The 18,292-nt window shown below is 46.9% G+C and overlaps 1 protein-coding gene across 1 annotated transcript in view; it reads right to left on the bottom strand.

The window, feature by feature from the left end:
- The window catches only part of TNR (tenascin R), a 72,738-nt gene that overhangs the window by 30,532 nt on the left and 23,914 nt on the right, over positions 1-18,292 (bottom strand). The window contains exon 2 of the mRNA XM_085068645.1: positions 1,555-2,110. Coding sequence (XP_084924771.1) covers positions 1,555-2,050 — 496 coding nt within the window. The 5' untranslated portion in view covers positions 2,051-2,110. The remainder of the gene's footprint in view (positions 1-1,554; positions 2,111-18,292) is intronic.

Genomic DNA, 18,292 nt, shown 5'->3' with positions numbered 1-18,292 from the left:
TTTTGCTCAGGGAAATGCCTGGGGTGGGGTAAGGATCCTGATCTCCTTTGCAGTGCAGTGAATTGAAAGCAACTCTGGCAAAAATAAATGAAATTGCTCCAGATTTAGCTCAACTTGTCTGTGATGGTAGAGGGGACTTCACCAAGCAATGAATGTTTAATGGGTCTTTCTGTGTATGTTGCAAGTAACCCAAATAGGCCCATCAGAGTTTCAAATTAATTCCTTTAAAACAGGTTTTTCCCATAGCATTTCCTACATGATTTTAACCCTCATTTTGCACTGGTGTTTTCTGGTTTGTGTTAATTATTAATGCAGCTGATGAATATGGCATTGGGAGGGGTGTGAGCTGAACCCTGGCTGGGAATGCATTGACTTCCACTGGCCACATGACAGATGCCACCCCAAGCCATCCTGCTGTGTGTCCATCCTTGTTTCTCCCTCCCTGACAAACACACCTTTGATGGAACTCTTGACCTGAGCATTGGTTGCATACATTTCATTTTAATGTTTCCTACACATAAAGGTGTTAGTTTACCACTGGAAAAAATCACACTAACAGCTGCAAAACATTTTTAAAAATGGAGTGAGAACTGGGGGCAAAAGAGTTGCTTTTAACTTCCTTCCTGTTGCTGCTCTTGGTGTGAAAATTAATCTTCCCCTGGAAAGATGCCAGGTGTGGTTCTCCTTGCTTAGTGTTTTCTTCCCTGCAAGGAGCCCTGGTAGGAGCTGGGCTGCATTTGGGATGAATGTCCTTTGAGACAGTCCCTCTTCCTTGAGACAAGGAAAACTCTCAGTATGCTGCCTCCTGTGCCATGGAAATACAGCTGCTAGCCCAAACCTTCCTTACATATCTCATTTCAGGTGAATGCTGCTTTCCGGACTCTGAGGGACAGCTGAGGTGAAATGAGGGACTGCCTTTAATGGAGTAACCCTAATGGGACCTCTTGGTAGTCTCCACAAAAGCACATCTTTTTATTTAGATTAAATACCCTGTTGATGAGTTCGTGCCTTTTTTATAGGTTTTGCTTGCATCTTTCATATATTTTTTGTATTTTTTAATCCTTTTTTTTTTAACTCATTTTTTCAGATGTGTTCACTCCCCCTACAGAGAAGATGATGGGTCTTATTGCCAGCTCCCATGGGGCTGCTGTGTCAGACCAGGGACAGGTTAGGAGAGCAGCAGCTACATGTCTACTCCCTGTCCCACAGGCAGTGGCAGATGTCTAAGAGTGTTGGAAGGACTGCAGAGTTGGGAGATTCCCCTGCTCACCCCTAACCAGCTGTAATTTCATCCATAAAGGGGCTTCAGCTCTCTCCATTATGGAGTTTTTGCAAGGAGTGGGACGTGGGCACTCAAGTGACCAAGACCCTCCCAGGGGTTTTCCTGCCTCAGAGGACATAAGTTTTTTCACTACAGCTACAGCCCCATCATGGGTGAACACAGGTTTTCCTCTGCCACCACTCTGAGCGGCATCATCAGCTTTTGTATTATTTCTCCTGCCTTTCTCTCGAGCCCTCAGTCCCCAGCAAGAGCTAACAGGATGCCATTACTACCTGTGGCTGCATTTTCTTGGCAGCAATTGGAGGTGCATTGGTCCCGGAGGATGGAGACCTCCCTCTCCAGCATCTCAATCCTGCTCAGCAGCTCCTGCAGGGACGGGAGGGAGGTGGAGCACTTGCAGGCCTGCTTGGGCATGTTTATCCTGTGGGTGAAGGTGACCTGGCTCTCGCTGTCGGAGGTCTGCTCCGTGTACTCCGCCAGCCGGTCGTCTTCTGAACTCACCTCCTCGGCCGAAGACTTGAACATGGATGAGCAGCAGCTGTCCAGTGGGATGTTGATGTTGTAGATGTGGTGGAAGACCATGGGCTGCTCTTTGACAGGTGGGCTGCAGTTGGTGAGGCCACCTGCCTCATCCAGCGCTGTCCTCTCAGCTGGCTCTGTTGTCGTCTCCAGCCGGCACTCAAAAGGCTTGAGGACAGAGCCCAGCAGAAGCAAGTTGAAGCTGATGAGCACATTCCTCAGGACTGGGTTTTCATTGTCAGTCCCCATTTTCCTGGGAGAGGGAAGAGCCTTCTAAGCCAGTCTTGGTGAGCCAAAAGCAGAGAGGACCTGGGAACACAGAAGCAAAAGACCAGGGTTGGTATTAGCCTCAGCATAGAGAGGCAGTCCTTCTTGGCAGTCATCCAGGCACATGTGGGGCAAACTTGACCCACATGCAGTCCTGCTGGCTTTGGTGGAGCCTAAATCAACCCTGCATGGAACCCATGGCTGGGGGCGAGACTCTGTCATAGCCCTTGAGCAGTGACAAAGACACATTCTAGTCACTATTCCTTTTTTATTTAAGAAACAGTTAACCTGGTACTATCCAAGCACCAAATACTCATCTCTGGGCTACTTACCCCATCTTACTTTGCCACTCTCTGCCAGTGCCATAACCTTGAGCAATTGCTGTCCCTTGCTTCTAATGGCTCTCTTGGTCTGGAGCTGTCCTCTCCAGCTCCCTGGGGAACATCCCTGCCTCCCCCATTACCCTGCTGCTGCTGAATGAAAATGTATGTTGCTGGTTTCTCTCCAACAATACTTGGGACTCCGTTGGTAGGCTCTGTTTCTTCTTCCTGGTTTTCAGAAAAGCAAGAAAAATGGGACTAACTCTGCTCTGACCATGCTCACAGAAGACAGGCTCTGTAAGTGGCAATTGAGGGCTGCATTCTCAGACTCTGACTCCCTCAAGTCCTCCTCTGCCTTCTGGGCTCTCCACTGGCTCCTGGGTGGCCCTGGCTGACCCATGGAGAGACTTCTTGTCCCTTCATAATGGGGCGGCCGTGACAGGGGAAGGCACAGGGACTAATGAACACGGGCTGCCTTTGATTGGCTCACTGGTGTTCAAATCTCACTACCCCCTCCTTGGCCTCTTGCTTGGCTTTTTGTGTGCTCTCAGAGTGGAAATAATTGCGGCCATGAGCCAGCTGCACCGAGTCGGGCCAGCGCTTCAAAGCAAGACTCCTTGCATCTTAGACATGGGGAAGTGAAATCCCTACTCTTCTGATCCCACCTGCCCCAAAAGAGAGGCCAGAGCCTGTTTGTGAGCACAGCTGGATGGGGGGAGAATGGTTCCATGTGGATGAAGGAATGAGGGAATGGAGATGGATCGGTGAATAAAGCAGTGTGAGCAGAAACCACGGAGATTGCTCGCTAATGACAGTGAGTAGGGTAGCTGGGTAGTTAACGACTCTTTAACCCACAGACTGAATGGCATTCATTTGCCAAGCTTATTGATCTGAACCTCTTTATCAGTACATTCTTTACAGCTGCCCAGCTCTCAGTTCTGAGTGGCAAGTCACTGCATGCCCCTCCTGCCCCTTAGGCAGGGCGTGATGCTGTGGTAGTGTTGGCATGTGGTAGTGTGGCATGATGCTTGGGAGATTTCTGTTAATATCACTGGTTCAGCTCTTAGTTGTGAAATGGTGAAATGTTGCCATGGTTCAGGCTGACCCTGGCTCAAACCAGGCTGAATCCACAGGTCCTGCAGGGCAGGTGGATGCTCCTTGGTGTCCTCTGACCCAGAGCAGGCCCTACATGCCTGTTAATCCTCAGCTTCTTCCCAGAAGTTTGGACTGACATTCGTGCCAGATTTGTGAATGCATTCCTGAGATGCTGTCTCCATTCCCTATCTGGTCCTGCTCTGTCTCCTGCTTGCGTGTCAATTTGCTCTTCCCTTCATCATGGTGAGCTCAGCCAGGGTGGGCTGGGAGAGCTCCAGGGCTGCATGAGCAGTCTGACAACTTGAGTCGTGCCTACCTGGGAAGAGAAATTGCTTGAACATTCCTCCTTTGGGTTCCTCCTTTTCCTGTGCTCCTGATGCTTCCCAGTTCAGCCCACACTGCAGTGACAGAACCATTACAAACCATTGACTGGGGGAATAGATTCAGGGCTGTATATTTTTTCTCCCTCCTTCACAAGGAAAAGAAGCCAATTTCTGTGGTCATTCAATGTGTAAAATTGGTTGCATTAGAGCAAATTTATCTAGGTTGCTTTTAGTAGTTTTTTTTTAATTACGCTTTCGTTGTCCCCAAATTCAGATCAAACTCCCAGCTGGTGGCCTTCTTGATGGCTTTGATCCCTTCATCCCTAGAGGTGGCCTTGGAAAATCTCCCATCCAGAGCAGTGAAGGCAGCTTTGAACCTGTCAGTGTCCTGGCCTCTGATGTCAATGTCCTTCTCCTTCACTTTCCACTGGACTGGGACAATGCCTCTTCATCCCAGAATGCCCTCTCTGTACCCAGGATAGGACAGCTGATGTCCAGTTGCCTCTGGCACAGCACAAGCTTTGGGCCACTTCTGTATTTTACCAGAACTGGTTACCTGTTGTTTGTTTTGCTTTTTTGGGGTTTTTTTCACTTACAATCCCCCCGAAACATGGGTGTTTGAATTAAAGTTCAAATTAAAGAGTTATTACTGTTAATTATGAAGTTTGGCAGGCATCGAGCTTTCAGCTCCAAAGCATTTCAACTTTGGGGAGCTGTGAAAGAATCAATCTGCTGCAATTTCTCTGTGGTGCTCAATAAAAAATACAGACAATATAAAAATATTTGAGGGTTTTGCCAAACATACACCACAGCAAAGCACTCTTTTTCCCTCCCCATCAGCCTCTCTCCATCCAGGATTTGTGTCCTATGGGCCAGCAAAGGAAGAAATATAAAAACCCTATTAAATCCACAGTGCATCCATGCTAATTATTATTTTCAGTTATTTTTATATTTTGCTGATGGGCTGTATTAGTGTGAGCAGCTTTGTGAGAACAAATGCAAAAGGGAACCTGTGTGTGTGAATGCTTGAAGCAGCTGTGCTGAGAAAGTCATTAATGGTATGGCAGTGGTTTGGGGGGTGGGGGGGGAACAGCATCCCCCCAAAATGCAGCACCAGGTCCCCCAGCATCATCTGCAGCCCCTTTTTTATAACTTAGCAATGTAGATATACCAAATGCAAACTGTGTCCCAGGGGCTGCTGCAGGATGGGTGCAGAGACAGCAGATCTGCACAATGAGGAGGATGTTGGCAGTTTTGTCTCTGGCATTTTGTGGGGATAATTTAATATTTCAATGGTCCAATAATATTTCTATTTTCATGGCAGTTTTGATGAATTGCTTTGGTAAAAAAAAAAGTCAAATATTGCCTGGGAAGATGCTTGAGAAAGGAGAACATTTGTTTCTCCAGCCAGATATTTTGTATTAAAATGTTTTTCAAGTCACTAAAGATATGAAAATGAAGTGAACATCTTGTTTTGGGTGAGAAACCTCTTCATCTACCCAGGGTGTATAGAGATGTATATGTGTATAGATATATACTTAGTACAGATAGTGCTTGTTCCATGTTACAGCAAGATGCAGCCCAGGCAGCTTTCCTCCTGGGTTCATTGGGAAGGAAATCAGCTCCATGGTATCCCTGGTTGGCTTCCCAGCCTTAGACTTTTCATTACAAGGTGATCACAAAGCTGGGAAACTGACCTGGATTGCATTGCAAGCTCTGAATCCCAACTCTGGAGTTTTTTAGGATCTCCAAAGTGAGGCTGCAGTACTCGCTGCTTTAGGCCAACTCGTCATTCCCATCCATCAGCATCATTATTGCCTTGACATTGAAATCTCTCCTGGGATGCCATGTCCTTCATGGCAGGTGAGGATGTGTGCATGGCAAGACACAAGTTGTCAAGCACTGGCACCCAGGGAAGTGGCGAATCACCATCCTTGGAAGGGTTTTGAAAAGCTTGTATATGTGGCACCTGGGGACATGGTTTAGCAGTGGGCTTGGCAGTGCCAGATTAATGGTTGGACCTTGATCTAGAGGTCTTTCCCAACCCAAAAGCTTCTATAATTCTCAGGCTCCATCATGTGCCTTGCTTTTGCTTTGCTTTGTGATTCAGCAAGAAACTCTTGTGATTTTCCTGTCCCACTGGAAAGTACTTGCATTGCAGCAGCTGCTAACAAAGAAATACTGGGAATAATTGGGTCAGCTCCTCGGCAGCTTGAAACTGCTGCAAATTTGGTGTCACAAGACTGGACTGCACCAGTAGGACCCTCCTGAGCAGAAGTAGAAATGCAGCATGTCCTGCAGACCAATTCCCTCCTGCAGCTTTCTGAGGGGAGACAGCACTGGTGCCCAGCTATTATTAATCTACTGATGTGAAATTCGTCTGTTTAAAAGGTTTTCATTGCATTAATTCCCTGGGCAATGTGAAAATCCTTGCTGTGTGCAAGGAAATGAGGGACTCTCCCTCATCAACTCCTTTACCCTCTGCTTAATTGCAATCCTTATTGCCCCTCTAAACATAGCCTGTTGCAGGATTTTGGGGAAATTAAAGGAGATGGAAAGCTTAGAGGAGCAAACCATCCACTGTAACACTGGCTGCTTGAAGGCCAGACCCTGTGGACTCATTGGGCTAGAGCTGAGGACTAGCAAGGAAACCTGCACTATGCCAGAGAAACACAACTGAGTGTTTCCATTTCTATTCCATGCTGTCACCAAGCAGCCCACAGAGAGGGAATGATTTTCACCCTGCTGACCACTTATATGTTTAAGGATGAAATACTTTGACACTTTTACCAGTTTGCCCTAGCTATATGTGGAGGAAGAAATCTATAGCTCCCCCAAGTGACTGCAAATTCTACCAGTTTAAAAGTTCACGCATGCTTCTGTCATTGCAACCTACGTTATGTCTTGCTTTCATTACGTATTCTTTTATTGAATTGCCATGGAATATATCAATAGCCTCTATAAACTCCCACAGGAAAGCAAGCAGTAGCTTAATGCAGAGGTTTTGGGGAGAATCTCCTTTGATTTTCATAGTAAGAGCCTGGATCCAGCATGTCTGGCTTCACATCACCTTGACAGCTGCCTCCTGCCCACTGCCCTGAGAAGTCTGGGAGTCACCAGGTTAAGTCTTATTTTAGCAAAGATTCCAGCTCTAATCTGAGCCTATCACTGCATTTTAAAGAGCAAATTTCAGTGCTGTCTTCATTTTTTTTTTTACATGTACATTATCAGCTCCCCATTCAAAACAACTGTGCTTAACCACATGCCACAGAAGAATAGTTGCTCAGTGCAAAATTCACTTCTGTGACTGGCTTGCAAAGGTGGGCACCTAATTTTATACTGAAGGCCAAGGCGGGTGCTCAATTTCATAATGAATGCTGTGAGCAATGAGCTTGGTCTGGCCACTGCCTGTCCCTCTTCACTGTCATCAGCCCCAGTGCTCTGTTGCTGGGATGCAGCACAAGCTGCAAACACACGGTGTGGCACAGGATGGCTCATGGTTAAAGACTTTCCTCTATTCTCCAACACAAATATAAAGGCCTATAAATACCCGTAGTGTCCAGTGTCCTGCAGGAAGGTGACCTGTTCCCTTCTGCCCCTGTGGAACACCCTGGTCCTGTGGTGCCTGAAATCCCAGCTCCTCATGGGAGTTGCTATCTGCTAAAACTGAGCTCTTCCACACCAACTTGTGAGGCTGAACATGTGTTTTGAGTTGTGACAGGTGAGTATTTGGTAGCCTGGCCCTTGGAGCACTAAGATTTGATGTCTGATGGAGATGGCCTCAGCTGCCCTGCTGCCAGGACAGTCCTGTCTTTTGGGACTTCTGCCTGTGAAAAGTGCTCACATCCTGCACTTCACACCATATATTTATTCACACTGAGCTGTGAAATAAATCCCCCCTCAGCAGGCCTGCATGTTGCAGAAGGGCTTATTTCATCCTTCCATGGTGTCTCTGGGAGTTGAATTTTACTAGGAAGAGCTGGGGACAGAGCCTGGGGTAATGCCTACTCCCGCTCTCACTGGCACTCCCATTTGCCCATAACAATGCTCCTGGGGGCATCACTCCTGCCCTGTGCCTGGGAAGAGTTTAACTTACTTAAGAAAGGTTTTGGGATGGGGACAGACCTTTCAAGATGCTACCTTTCAGTGCTAAAGCTCTGCACTGTGTTTCCAAGCCCCGTGATGGCCATTGTCCCTGCCCCAGCAGCTCCTGGAGCTCCACTGGAGATGCTTAGAAGCTGTAAAGGAGAAATTAACTGCAATTATGGAGCACTGCAGGGCATAAATACTCTCTAAATCCTCTTTAATTACATGGTAGCACTTAATTACATGGCAAGTAGAATGTAAGCACAAAAATAAATATGATTTCAGTTTTATCTTCAGCAGAGGCACTGGTAATTAATTTTGGAGGGTAATGTAGGACCGGCATGGTGTGGACTCCACTTACACAATACTGCAAAGGTGCTACTGTCCAGGACAGACAAACCTCCCTTCTTCTCCCTCTCCAACAGCCACAACTTTGTCCCTACTTCCCATTCCCCACTCAATGTCATCCCTCTGTCTGTCTGCACAGGCAGAGACTTGCAGATGTCAGGATAAGGCAGGACCAGTCAGTGTAGTATCCACTCATCCTTCTGTGAGGAGAAAACCAGGCATGACAGCCTCCCCAGATCATTCATCCCACCTCAGTTACGCTGTGAACTCATATCCTGTAACCAGCCAGCAGGATTTGGATCACTCTCAGCCATGGGCACAGGGCTCTTTTCCCCATTTGCTCCCAGCATCCCACTCGGGTGCCGGCAGCGAGTCCTCGTGCTCATCTGGCTGGTGCTTGGCTGTCGTGTTGCATTAGAGTCTGCAAATCACTCCAGACCTCCTCAGGGCTTCGCTGAAGCGAATGCAAACCCAGCTTGGGATGCTCCTTTGCCAAAACACTGCCACCCATTACCCCCAGCACAGATCGAGCATATGCCTTGATGAAGATGAAGGAGTGTGCAGTGAAGCACAAAGTCACGTTGAAGAACTGGGATGGACCTCAACCTCTGTCACCCCATATAAGCACCCTGACCACATGTAAATGGAGAGCAGTGCTGCAGAGGAAAATCCCTGCTATTTCCCTAGCCTTTTTGAACCATAATTAGTGGATTGCAGCATTTTCCCCTGGGAACTCTGAGCAAGAGCACACAGGAACTCGGTTTGCTCTCAGTAAAAGCAAACCCACCTGCTGCAGTCAAATGAGCACAGTTTTGAACTTGCTCTTCAGTTTGCCGAGTCATTTATACCCTTGCCCAAAGTCTGGGGGATGGAAAAGAAATGCTCATCTGGTGCATTTTTGCATTAATTTCCCCCCCCAATATATAATTTTACACCACAGACATGAAGCAGAGCTGATGCGATCAGAGTTGAGTGTGCTGTGACTTTCCCCCACCTGCTTTATAACCCCCACACTGGAAAAAATTCAGACTTTCCTTCCCTTTTAATGTATTACTCAAATGAAACAGCACATTACAGGTGATTTACATGCACATGCAACCTGGCAGGTAGCAGCAGGGATCATGTTATTTGAACCTTCCAGTAATCGATATTTTCTACTCGCCTTCCCATTGTAATTTCTGTGGAATATAAAGAGCAGCAGCAGATGCTTGTGGAACAGGTTTGAGGCTGGAACAAAGCTGCCACAGTGGAGCTGGCTGGAGGGTGAGTTTCCTTGAGCAAAGCTCCTGCCAGGTCCATTTTGGGGACCTGTAGGATCTCTTCAGGAGGGCAACAACCTTTGGTCAGTGACCACAAGGAGCCTGCAAAGATTTTGTATCTTGTCCCATTGAAAAGGCAACCAAAGAGAGCCTGAGCAAGCTGGAGCAGAGAAATGAATCGTAGTCCTGCTGCAGAGACTTCATTTGATAAATAATGTATATAGAGTTTGCAGCAATAACCGCTTTTTCCCCACCCAGGCAGCTGGGCTGGGTTTGGATGTATTCCTCTTCCCAGGCAGTGTGACAGGCTCTGTTTTGTCAGATAGGTTAATCTGGGGCTTTTCTCATCACTATGGGGAGGAGGTGGCATTCCCAGACACAGCAGGAGGAAAGAAGTGCGCTGGGGGTGCAGTGTTTGGGAGATCTCCTGAGGTGAATGTGTGCCATGGATGTGTGGCTGAGAGGATGTTTATAGGATGTTTATAGCCCTGGGTCTGCACGTGGCTACCAGCTGCCCCAACACCAGCATGCTGCACCCTGAGCTGCCTGCCAGCCTGGTCCAGCCCAGTGCTGGAGAGGTGGCTTCCCTATCCCAGGACCAAGTCCCTCACCCCACTGCTGAAATAATGTTTTTGTCTTCAAGCATGCTTTCCAAAGAGTACATGGCAAAGATTGGACTTTGGAAGTGAGAAGCTAAATCACCTCTGCTTATCCCTGTAGAGTACTGGAGCAAGGATTGGCCTTTGTGATCCCATGCTGCTGGTACAGCAACATGAAGTGGGGTGTTCCCATCACCTTCCCTGCCGAGTTTTCCTCCCCTTTGACCCTAAAAGCCATCAGAATGGGACAATCCAAACTATGGGCTAGCCCTTGTCCTGCCTCTTGTGACATCTCAAGAGGGTCTCTTTAGGAAGCAAAAAAAAAAAAAAAAAAAAAGGAGAAATTTCCTCTTGCCTCTCTCATTTTTGGGATTCTGAAGAAGAGCAGGAGGGGAGATAGGGGAGGAGAGAGGAGGACTGTGACCACTGGTGAGCCTCAGAGATCCTGGTTACTCAGGGACTTCCTAACCTGCAAGAGCCTATCTGACTTGAGGTGGCAAGAGGGCCTCACAGGTGTAGGGCAGAGCTGGTCTGGGCTTTTAGGATGGGGGTTGTGTACTATAAGTCATGCTGTAGGTGTGCAGTCCAAATCCAAGATTTCCTTGGGTTATGTCTTCCTGCCAGCTGGGATAACCTCCATGGACATGTCTGGGTCTGAGGAGCTGGCTGGGCACCTGCCTGGACCTGCAGGTGCCACTGGGGGAATATAAAATGGCTTAAATCAAGGCACACCAGAGATAATACTCTAGTCATTTTATAGCAGGCCTTGAAGGCTTCGACTGGAGTGATTTCGTTAAAAATAGATTTGCTTCTGTTGGACTTTGGTGGAAAACCTGGGCTACTTTATTAATGAAGGTAAGTGGGACAATCCATATCTCTCCCCATTTTACATCCCTGTGCAAGAACTGGAAATAGCCTCAGCACTTTTACTGCAGAGATAAACAAGATCCTTGGGAGGGAAAATAGCTTCAGTCAGTGTGGGCTTGCACCAGCTAAAGACTGAAGTCAGGTTAGGGTTTTATTGCCCTATAATAGGTAAGTTCCTCATTAAGGAGTGGATATAAATGCATAACATAATTTCATGGAGTCAGTGCAGGGCGTGAGAGCTTGGAAGCCAGCCCACTGCTTTGCCATGTATTTTAAGCAAGAGCTTAGTTTTGCTCACTTTAGTTCTCCAACTAGTATTTGCAAGTGTTGGGTTAGTTCACAAGTGAACATTTAAAATAAATTTTAACGCTGTTTTTATGCTGAAGGACTCTGTGGAGATGTAAGACTCAGGGTGAAGGAGACCCCTTAAGTTCTGTGACAGACAGGGATGTAAGTCCTTTCATGAATGGGTCAAAATTCATCTTTGGATTGACTCCTGTCGTTCCCAGTGTCCCAGAATTCTGGCTCAGCACTTTGCATTTCCAAGACTTTTATAATTTCTAAGCCAAAAGTACCCAGAGTCAGTTGAAACACACTTTCTTGCCTGCCTTTGCTGTCTTCCTTCACTTCTGATCAAAGCAATAGATAAATAATGGCAAATAACACACTGTGGCCATTCAGGTGGGGCTTGCTGAACTGAGAAATGAGATCTCTTGGGCAGCAATTGCAGCAGTGGAAACAGCCAAAAATATTTGCAGAGCCAGAGAGCAGCAATTTGAAATTGAGGGATTTCTGGCTGCATCCTATTCCTACACAAAGTGAGGAGCAAATGCCCCTTGATGCCTGCTGGGAGTGGGACAGCTCTGTCAAATTAGGCAAACTCAACCTGCTAATTGAGGTGGACTTGGGCTGCTTCTCACAGCACTCTCTTCTGGAGAAGAAAAGGCTCCAGGGATACCCTAGAGCTCCTTGCAGTGCTTAAAGACGCTCCAAGAGAGATGGAGAGGGACTTTGGATGAGGGTCTGCAGTGACAGGACAAGGAGGAATGGCTTCACACTGATGGAGCAGTTTCCTATGAAATACTGAAATAGCCTACAGAATTAGCACCATGAGCTGCTGGAAGTTTGCTTCTGTGCTGCCAATCTAATTTTCCATTCTAGATAGATATTTTTAGAACTCCAAGTCGTCTTACTTCGGTGGGATTTTCTGTGTAGCACTTTTCTTTCTCAAAGTCCAAAATACTTTACTAAAATGCACATGAGAAAGGAAAACAGAAAGTGTAAGTGACCCTTCAGACATGTGCTTGACTGGGTGGGTGGCACGGATGACTCCACTGCCCAAACTGTGGAAAAAATTTAATTTTACAATCTGGTCTGAAATTTTTGTGGGTTCTCTTCTTATCTTGGCTGGCCTTGCCATGTCTAATGTGTTTAGTTGGTCTCCAGGAGATACAACTGAGCTGTGATGTCTCTGATTCCTTGTCATCTTTTATAAGTGCAGTAAGCAGAAAAAAAAGTGTTCTTTCAATGCAAGTCTTGGCTGGAAGATCAATAGCAGTTTGACATGCTTTTTTTTTTTGTTGTTTTTTCTAATATTCAGTTTCATAGGGCTTGGGGAGTATGTGGCGGAAACTTCCTTTTCATGCAGCAGATGGATGTGATGAGCTCTGCTGCCAGGTTTTGGGCTTTTATCACAAATTGCTTCCCCCAACCATTTGGGCTAAAACCATGTGGCCAGGGGCAGGCAGCGAGCCAGGACTGCCTGTTCTCATCTCAGACCTCTTGTGCCCAAATAGATGAGCACCCTAAAGCTATAGCATGGTTGGTGTTTAGCCTACAGTGTCCTGGTGTGCCTCACAGAGAGTCTTTCACTTGTTAGGGCTTGTATAGTGCTGCAAGATGCTCCAATAGAAGATTTGCTGGTTGTAAGTCATAATAATTTTCATGTATGATTTTGTTTCTTGGCAGGGAATTGAGTTTGCTAGACACACGTCTGGAGAAACTAAAGAAACACCAAGCATTACAAATGGTAATTTTGAAATTCTGTCTTCTTCTCCCTGTGCTTCTCCTTTCTAAAACTGCTGCAGCTCTGGCAGATGAGATGGGTGATTAGAGGGGTGGTGCCAGCCACAACTAATTAGGCTGTGGATCAACTCCTTCAAGTCTATGTTGCTCCACTAATTTCTGTGCTCATTTATGTCAGCTAAGATAGGTCTTGAGCAGAGGATTTTGGTGAACAAGTAAAGGAAGGAGAGGAAAGTGGGCTGGTTGTTTTTGGTTGTTTTTGTGCTTCAAGAGGAGAATCTCAATTTTGGTGTGGTGCCTATGGGAAGTTGTCTTTGATATTGGGCAGAAGAAGTGCCAGAGGACTCAGCAGGGCTGCTTCTATCTCATTCCAGTGTGTGCATTAGCATGCTGCTAGTGTGCTGCCTTCCTGGGACTCACAGAGGAGTAAATGCATCAATCTTCTGTGACCTGGGTCCTGTGCTCTGGAGCTCAAGTGTGTTGATTTTCTGCTGTCTCATTTTCTGCAATGCTGCGCCCTCTTCTGTATCTCACATTTATATAAAATATCAACATATATATTCTCTATATTTTTGATGTGTGGTCAACCCCTGATCTATGCAAAGCCAGGATCATAGAAGGACACAGCAGTTAATTATAAAGAAAGCCATGTATTTGGAGAAGATTCAAGCATTGTCTTTAAATCCTCACACCCTGAAAAAAATTACATTTAAAAACCAACATCCAGCCTTAAGCCTCTCACAGGTGGCTGTCAAGCATGGATGGGAGAAGGCAGGGAGGGAAGGTCTTATAATTTGTCTCCTCACTCCATGTTTCCCCATCAGTGACTTTGAGGGTGCTTGGTTCATTCCAGGACTTCATGGTGTGCCCAGCTGATGCTGTCTCTGAGCTGCTTGTGCAGCCCTGAGTGTGCCAGTGCCTGTTACCAGCTTTTCTATCCCTCCAGGGTGACCTGAGAGCCTTCCTATTTCCCCAAACATGGGTGCTTTGGAGCATACAGACTTTGACATGGTCTAAACCAATTTTAGAGGAACAGTTGAAGGCAGCAAAATGCTTTCTGTTTGCCAAAGTCAGGAGGCACAACTGTCAAGAGGTAGCAGTACTGTCCCCAGCTGGGGGTACTGGAGACATGGAAACTTCTGCCCTGAGCACATAAGGCAAACATGGTCTAGATGCCCTAGAGCTTTTTCTGGGTGTCTTTCCTGAATTGTTGCCCTGGGAAGTGATGAGTGTGGCTGTAAATGATAGAAGGAGGATCTTGCTCCAGCTGGAAGTAGTGCATGTGGACACTGAGACAGGGAACTGCTTCCCCTGAGCTGCCACTGTCACTCCCCCTCAACTAATTTAAAACTCACTCAGCAGCTCAACAAAACTCTGTTTATCCTTGCTGGATATCATGTTTTGCATTTTTGCAATACTTAAGCCACAGGATAATGTTCCTGTGCATGATTATAATATGATAGAGCCCCCAGTGAAGCACCTGCCTTTCCAAGGAGCTTAAGTAATATTTTTCAACAAGCATTTCAGTGACCTTTGAATTCCTGTGGAGCTCTTGAGTATGTGTGACCTGAGGCGTTGGTGGTATGAATTAAATTCTGAAAAAGCCTGGAAACTTATTTATGGCTGGGATGCACAGAGGCTTTGGAGACACAGGAGAGGTGATGGCTTGTTATCTAGAAGTGCTTTGTTGTTGGACCACAGCCATGGGTGCACCCATGCTTAGCCCATCCATCCTGTGGCAGACATGCTTGTGGTCTCACCAGGCACTTCCTACCACAGGAAAATGCAAGTTCATGTTGAGTTGAGTTTAAAAATAAGGTGATTTTCTAGTTTGGGGAGCCCAGAGTTTTGCAGTAAAAAGTGTTGGTGCTGATGGGATCCATCCAGCCAACAATTGTGGAGGCTCTGCTGTGTTCACACAGCTCCAGCTGTCTGCTTCAGGTCCATAATTTTGTTCTTGTCAACAGCAGATCTTCATAGAATCATAGAATAGTTTGGGCTGAAAGAGACCTTAAAACATATCTAATCCAACCCTCCTGCCATGGGCAGGGACACCTTCCACTAGACCACAGTGCTCAGAGCCCTGTCCAACTTGGCCTTGGACACTTCCAGGGATAGCACATCCACACCTTCTCTGGGCACCCTGTGCCAGTGCCTCTCCATCCTAATTGTGAAAAAACTTCTTCCTTATATCTAGTCTAGGTTGGGAGGGTTTTGGGGTGGGTATAGATGATGGAAACGTGCCTGCATTTCATGCCAGCCTTCCTTGACACATGAAAAATTACTTTTTTCATTTGCTGTGACAGCAGGAACTTAAATCAAATCTTAAATATCCATACAACTGTATTAGTTGTGGAAGTTCCTGCTTTCTGGGGCTGGGAGAAAATACCATGGCTGCTGGAAGGGACCATCATGTGTTGCCAAAAGCAAAGAGAAATGGGGCCTGGGAGAAGTGAGCAAGTCTGCTCCTGAGCAGCAGGTCTGTGAGCCCTGCTGAATGCTGTCAATGGCAGTGGAGCACCCTGTGAGCACTGCTCTGGCCCCTGGCTTCAGTCTGCGTGCTGGAGTGATGTGTTGGTTTGCAAGGCAGATTGAGGCATATCAAGTCAGCTCACAGACTTGTATGTAGTTAAATTTGGTATAGTTTTGGTTGAGAAATGGCCCTAAAGCTTGAATGTTTATTTTAAAGGGAATATCTAAAGTCACATTTCAGTATAACTTGTTTTCCAAGAAATCTTACGCTGCGGGGAGGGAGCAGAAATTACTGCAAAGCCAAATTTTGGTGGGTCTTGGCTTCCTGTTGCCATGCCTGGCTGGAGTGCTGATGCTAAGAAAGCAGAGTGACCTTTGTGGAGAGCCAGATGCTGCCTGTGAGCTGAGCTTGCCAGGGAAGAATAAATTTCCCAAATATACTGCTCCAGAGTGTGTGACCAACCTGCGAGGAGGCAGCACCAGCTGAGGGATGTGGGTGAGGATTTACAGTGTGGTGATCACAGCCTGATGCACTGACTGCCTGGGGCTTGGCATGGCCTTTTGGATGTTTCCTTTACTTCATTTTATCTTTCCTCCCTAAAAATGAGAGAGGGAGGTGGCATCCCCTCTGCTAGGGGAGACAACTGCTTCTGCTGCACATTCAATCCAGAGCTGTGCTTCCAACCTCCTGGGCTTTGCCATCTCCTCTCCCCTTAACACCAGTCTCCTGGAGGGCTCTGGCACAGAGCTGAGGCTAATAATACTGGTTTCCTTTCTGACTTTATTTTTAGACCCAGCCCTGAGGGTGCAATGTCAGAGCTGCTGCTTGCCTGCAGGCTGACTCAGACTGAACTGATGCCCAGGTGAAAGAGCTCAGTGCATCCACTGCTGGTGTTCATCTGCCATGGGAAATGATGTCCTGGGAGCTCATCAGCAGTGTTTGGAGAAGACAACCTCCTTCCCAGCTGTGCACACAGCACATCCAGGTGGTGACAGGCACTCTGCAGCCCCTGGGTGTCACTGCTTGTGCACCATGTGGGAAAAATCAGCTTTCCTCAAGACAGGGGTGGCCAAGGGCAGCGTGGATGCCCTGACTGCACCAAAACCAGCTTCTGTGGTGTCTCCACCCAGCTCCCATCCAGCACCTGCACCCCTGGCAGCACTGCTTGGGACTACAGGCTGGTCAAGGTAATGGCTGGGAGGATGTCAAGATCTCTCTGCAGCATCTGTTCTTTGTTTCTAAGTGAGGAGGCTGCCAAGGAGCATCTCTTGGAGGGGTATCTGTGTGGGAGTGACTGGGGTGGCTGCTCAGCTTTAATTCCACTGAGCAGCTCCAAGCCAGTGATCTCAAATCCAAGAGCCAAGTGTCCCCCAAGGTGTGCCACTACACTGCTCTCTGTTAGGGGACTTGTGATGCTGCAGGACCTTTAAAGGCAGCCCCATCTCTGCAGGATGCCTCCTTTGTATCAGAGAACTCTCCTTCTCCTCCTAAGATTAAGTTAAGAATGAAGAGGACAAGATGTTTTTAATCTCATTTTTCAAATAGATATCAGTAACTTTTTGCCCGGTTCATACTTACTGGCTATTTCATAAAGCAAGTTGTATCTCTCTCTCTACTTGGACACCAAAGCAATGGCCATGAAACCCCACTCTGTTTGTTCATCTGGCAAACCCTGAACCGTAAACTGTACATTTGATTCAGTCCAAAGCTGGATCCCAGTGAGACCCATGAGCTCTTGACTGTGACATATCTGGTTTTTATTCCAAACTAAATGACCATGGATACCAAGAGTGGAGAGTCCAACTCTCAAATCTTTACTTAAACTAAAAAGTAAGAAGGAACCATAACCTGGGGGAAATGTATCTTGAGTGGTGTTTCTTGGCCTCTTTTACCCCCTTGAAAGCAATAGATCTTAAAAGAAAATGGCTTTCTTGCTGGTTTGTGGATCATATTCTATGAAAGGGCAAGAATAATCCTCCCTGCCCCAAAAAACCTGCACTGGATGGTTAAAACCACTATTAGAAAGAGCTGTGAAGTCCTGCAGGTTTCAGGGTAATTCCATTAGCTGCATTGCACTTGCATCTTGTAGGATTTTCCCACAGGTATGGTTTCTCAGGGAGCTTTAACCATGTACACCAACACTCAGGCACCTACAAAAGCCAATATAACATCATTTCTTCTCCTAAATAATGGGGGTTTCATCTCTCTTTCTATTTTCTTCTCTCTGCAGCTATTTCACAAGCACCCTGCGGTTATACCCAGATGCTGATGCCTTCACACACTTGGGTTTTCTCCTCTCCTGCCACACTTCAAGGCTGTTTAATCCCTTGATGGCAGCAGGATGTGTCCCTGTGACAAAGTGGGAGAATGTGGATGATGCCATCAGCAACTGGAGCTGATCCCATTACTGCAGGCACTCCAGTGCCTCTGGGTACCAGCACAACACCTCATACACAAGCCTTGCACTCAGCACCCAAATTTGCATTCTTGGCTTACCACAGAGCCTGGAAGAGCTTTGGCTGATGCCTGGAGCTTCTGAACACACAAGATTGGGAACTCAGTGAGAAGCAGGTGGCAGAGAGCAATAGGAGTGTTCAGTTCTTACTCCTTGGGGTTTCCTTTAAGCTGGAGGGAAAGTCCTGCTCTGAGTTTCCCTCTGGCAGCCAGCATCAGGTCAGACTAATTTTTTCTTTCCTCCCCAACCTCTGCTTTTGTTCTTTGTTTCTATCGTGCCATCTCTTAAGGGAAATCACAGCTACTCATGCACAGAGTGGTGGGAGCCCTCAACCCTGGGCATTTCTCAGTGTGGCTAATACTGCTGCAGCACTC

Source organism: Lichenostomus cassidix, chromosome 8 (assembly GCF_008360975.1).
Source record: "Lichenostomus cassidix isolate B80296 chromosome 8, HeHo_3.0, whole genome shotgun sequence".
In the NCBI taxonomy this organism is placed as follows: domain Eukaryota; kingdom Metazoa; phylum Chordata; class Aves; order Passeriformes; family Meliphagidae; genus Lichenostomus; species Lichenostomus cassidix.
Note: the sequence above shows the minus strand (reverse complement) of the source record. Positions and strands in the feature narration are given on the sequence as shown.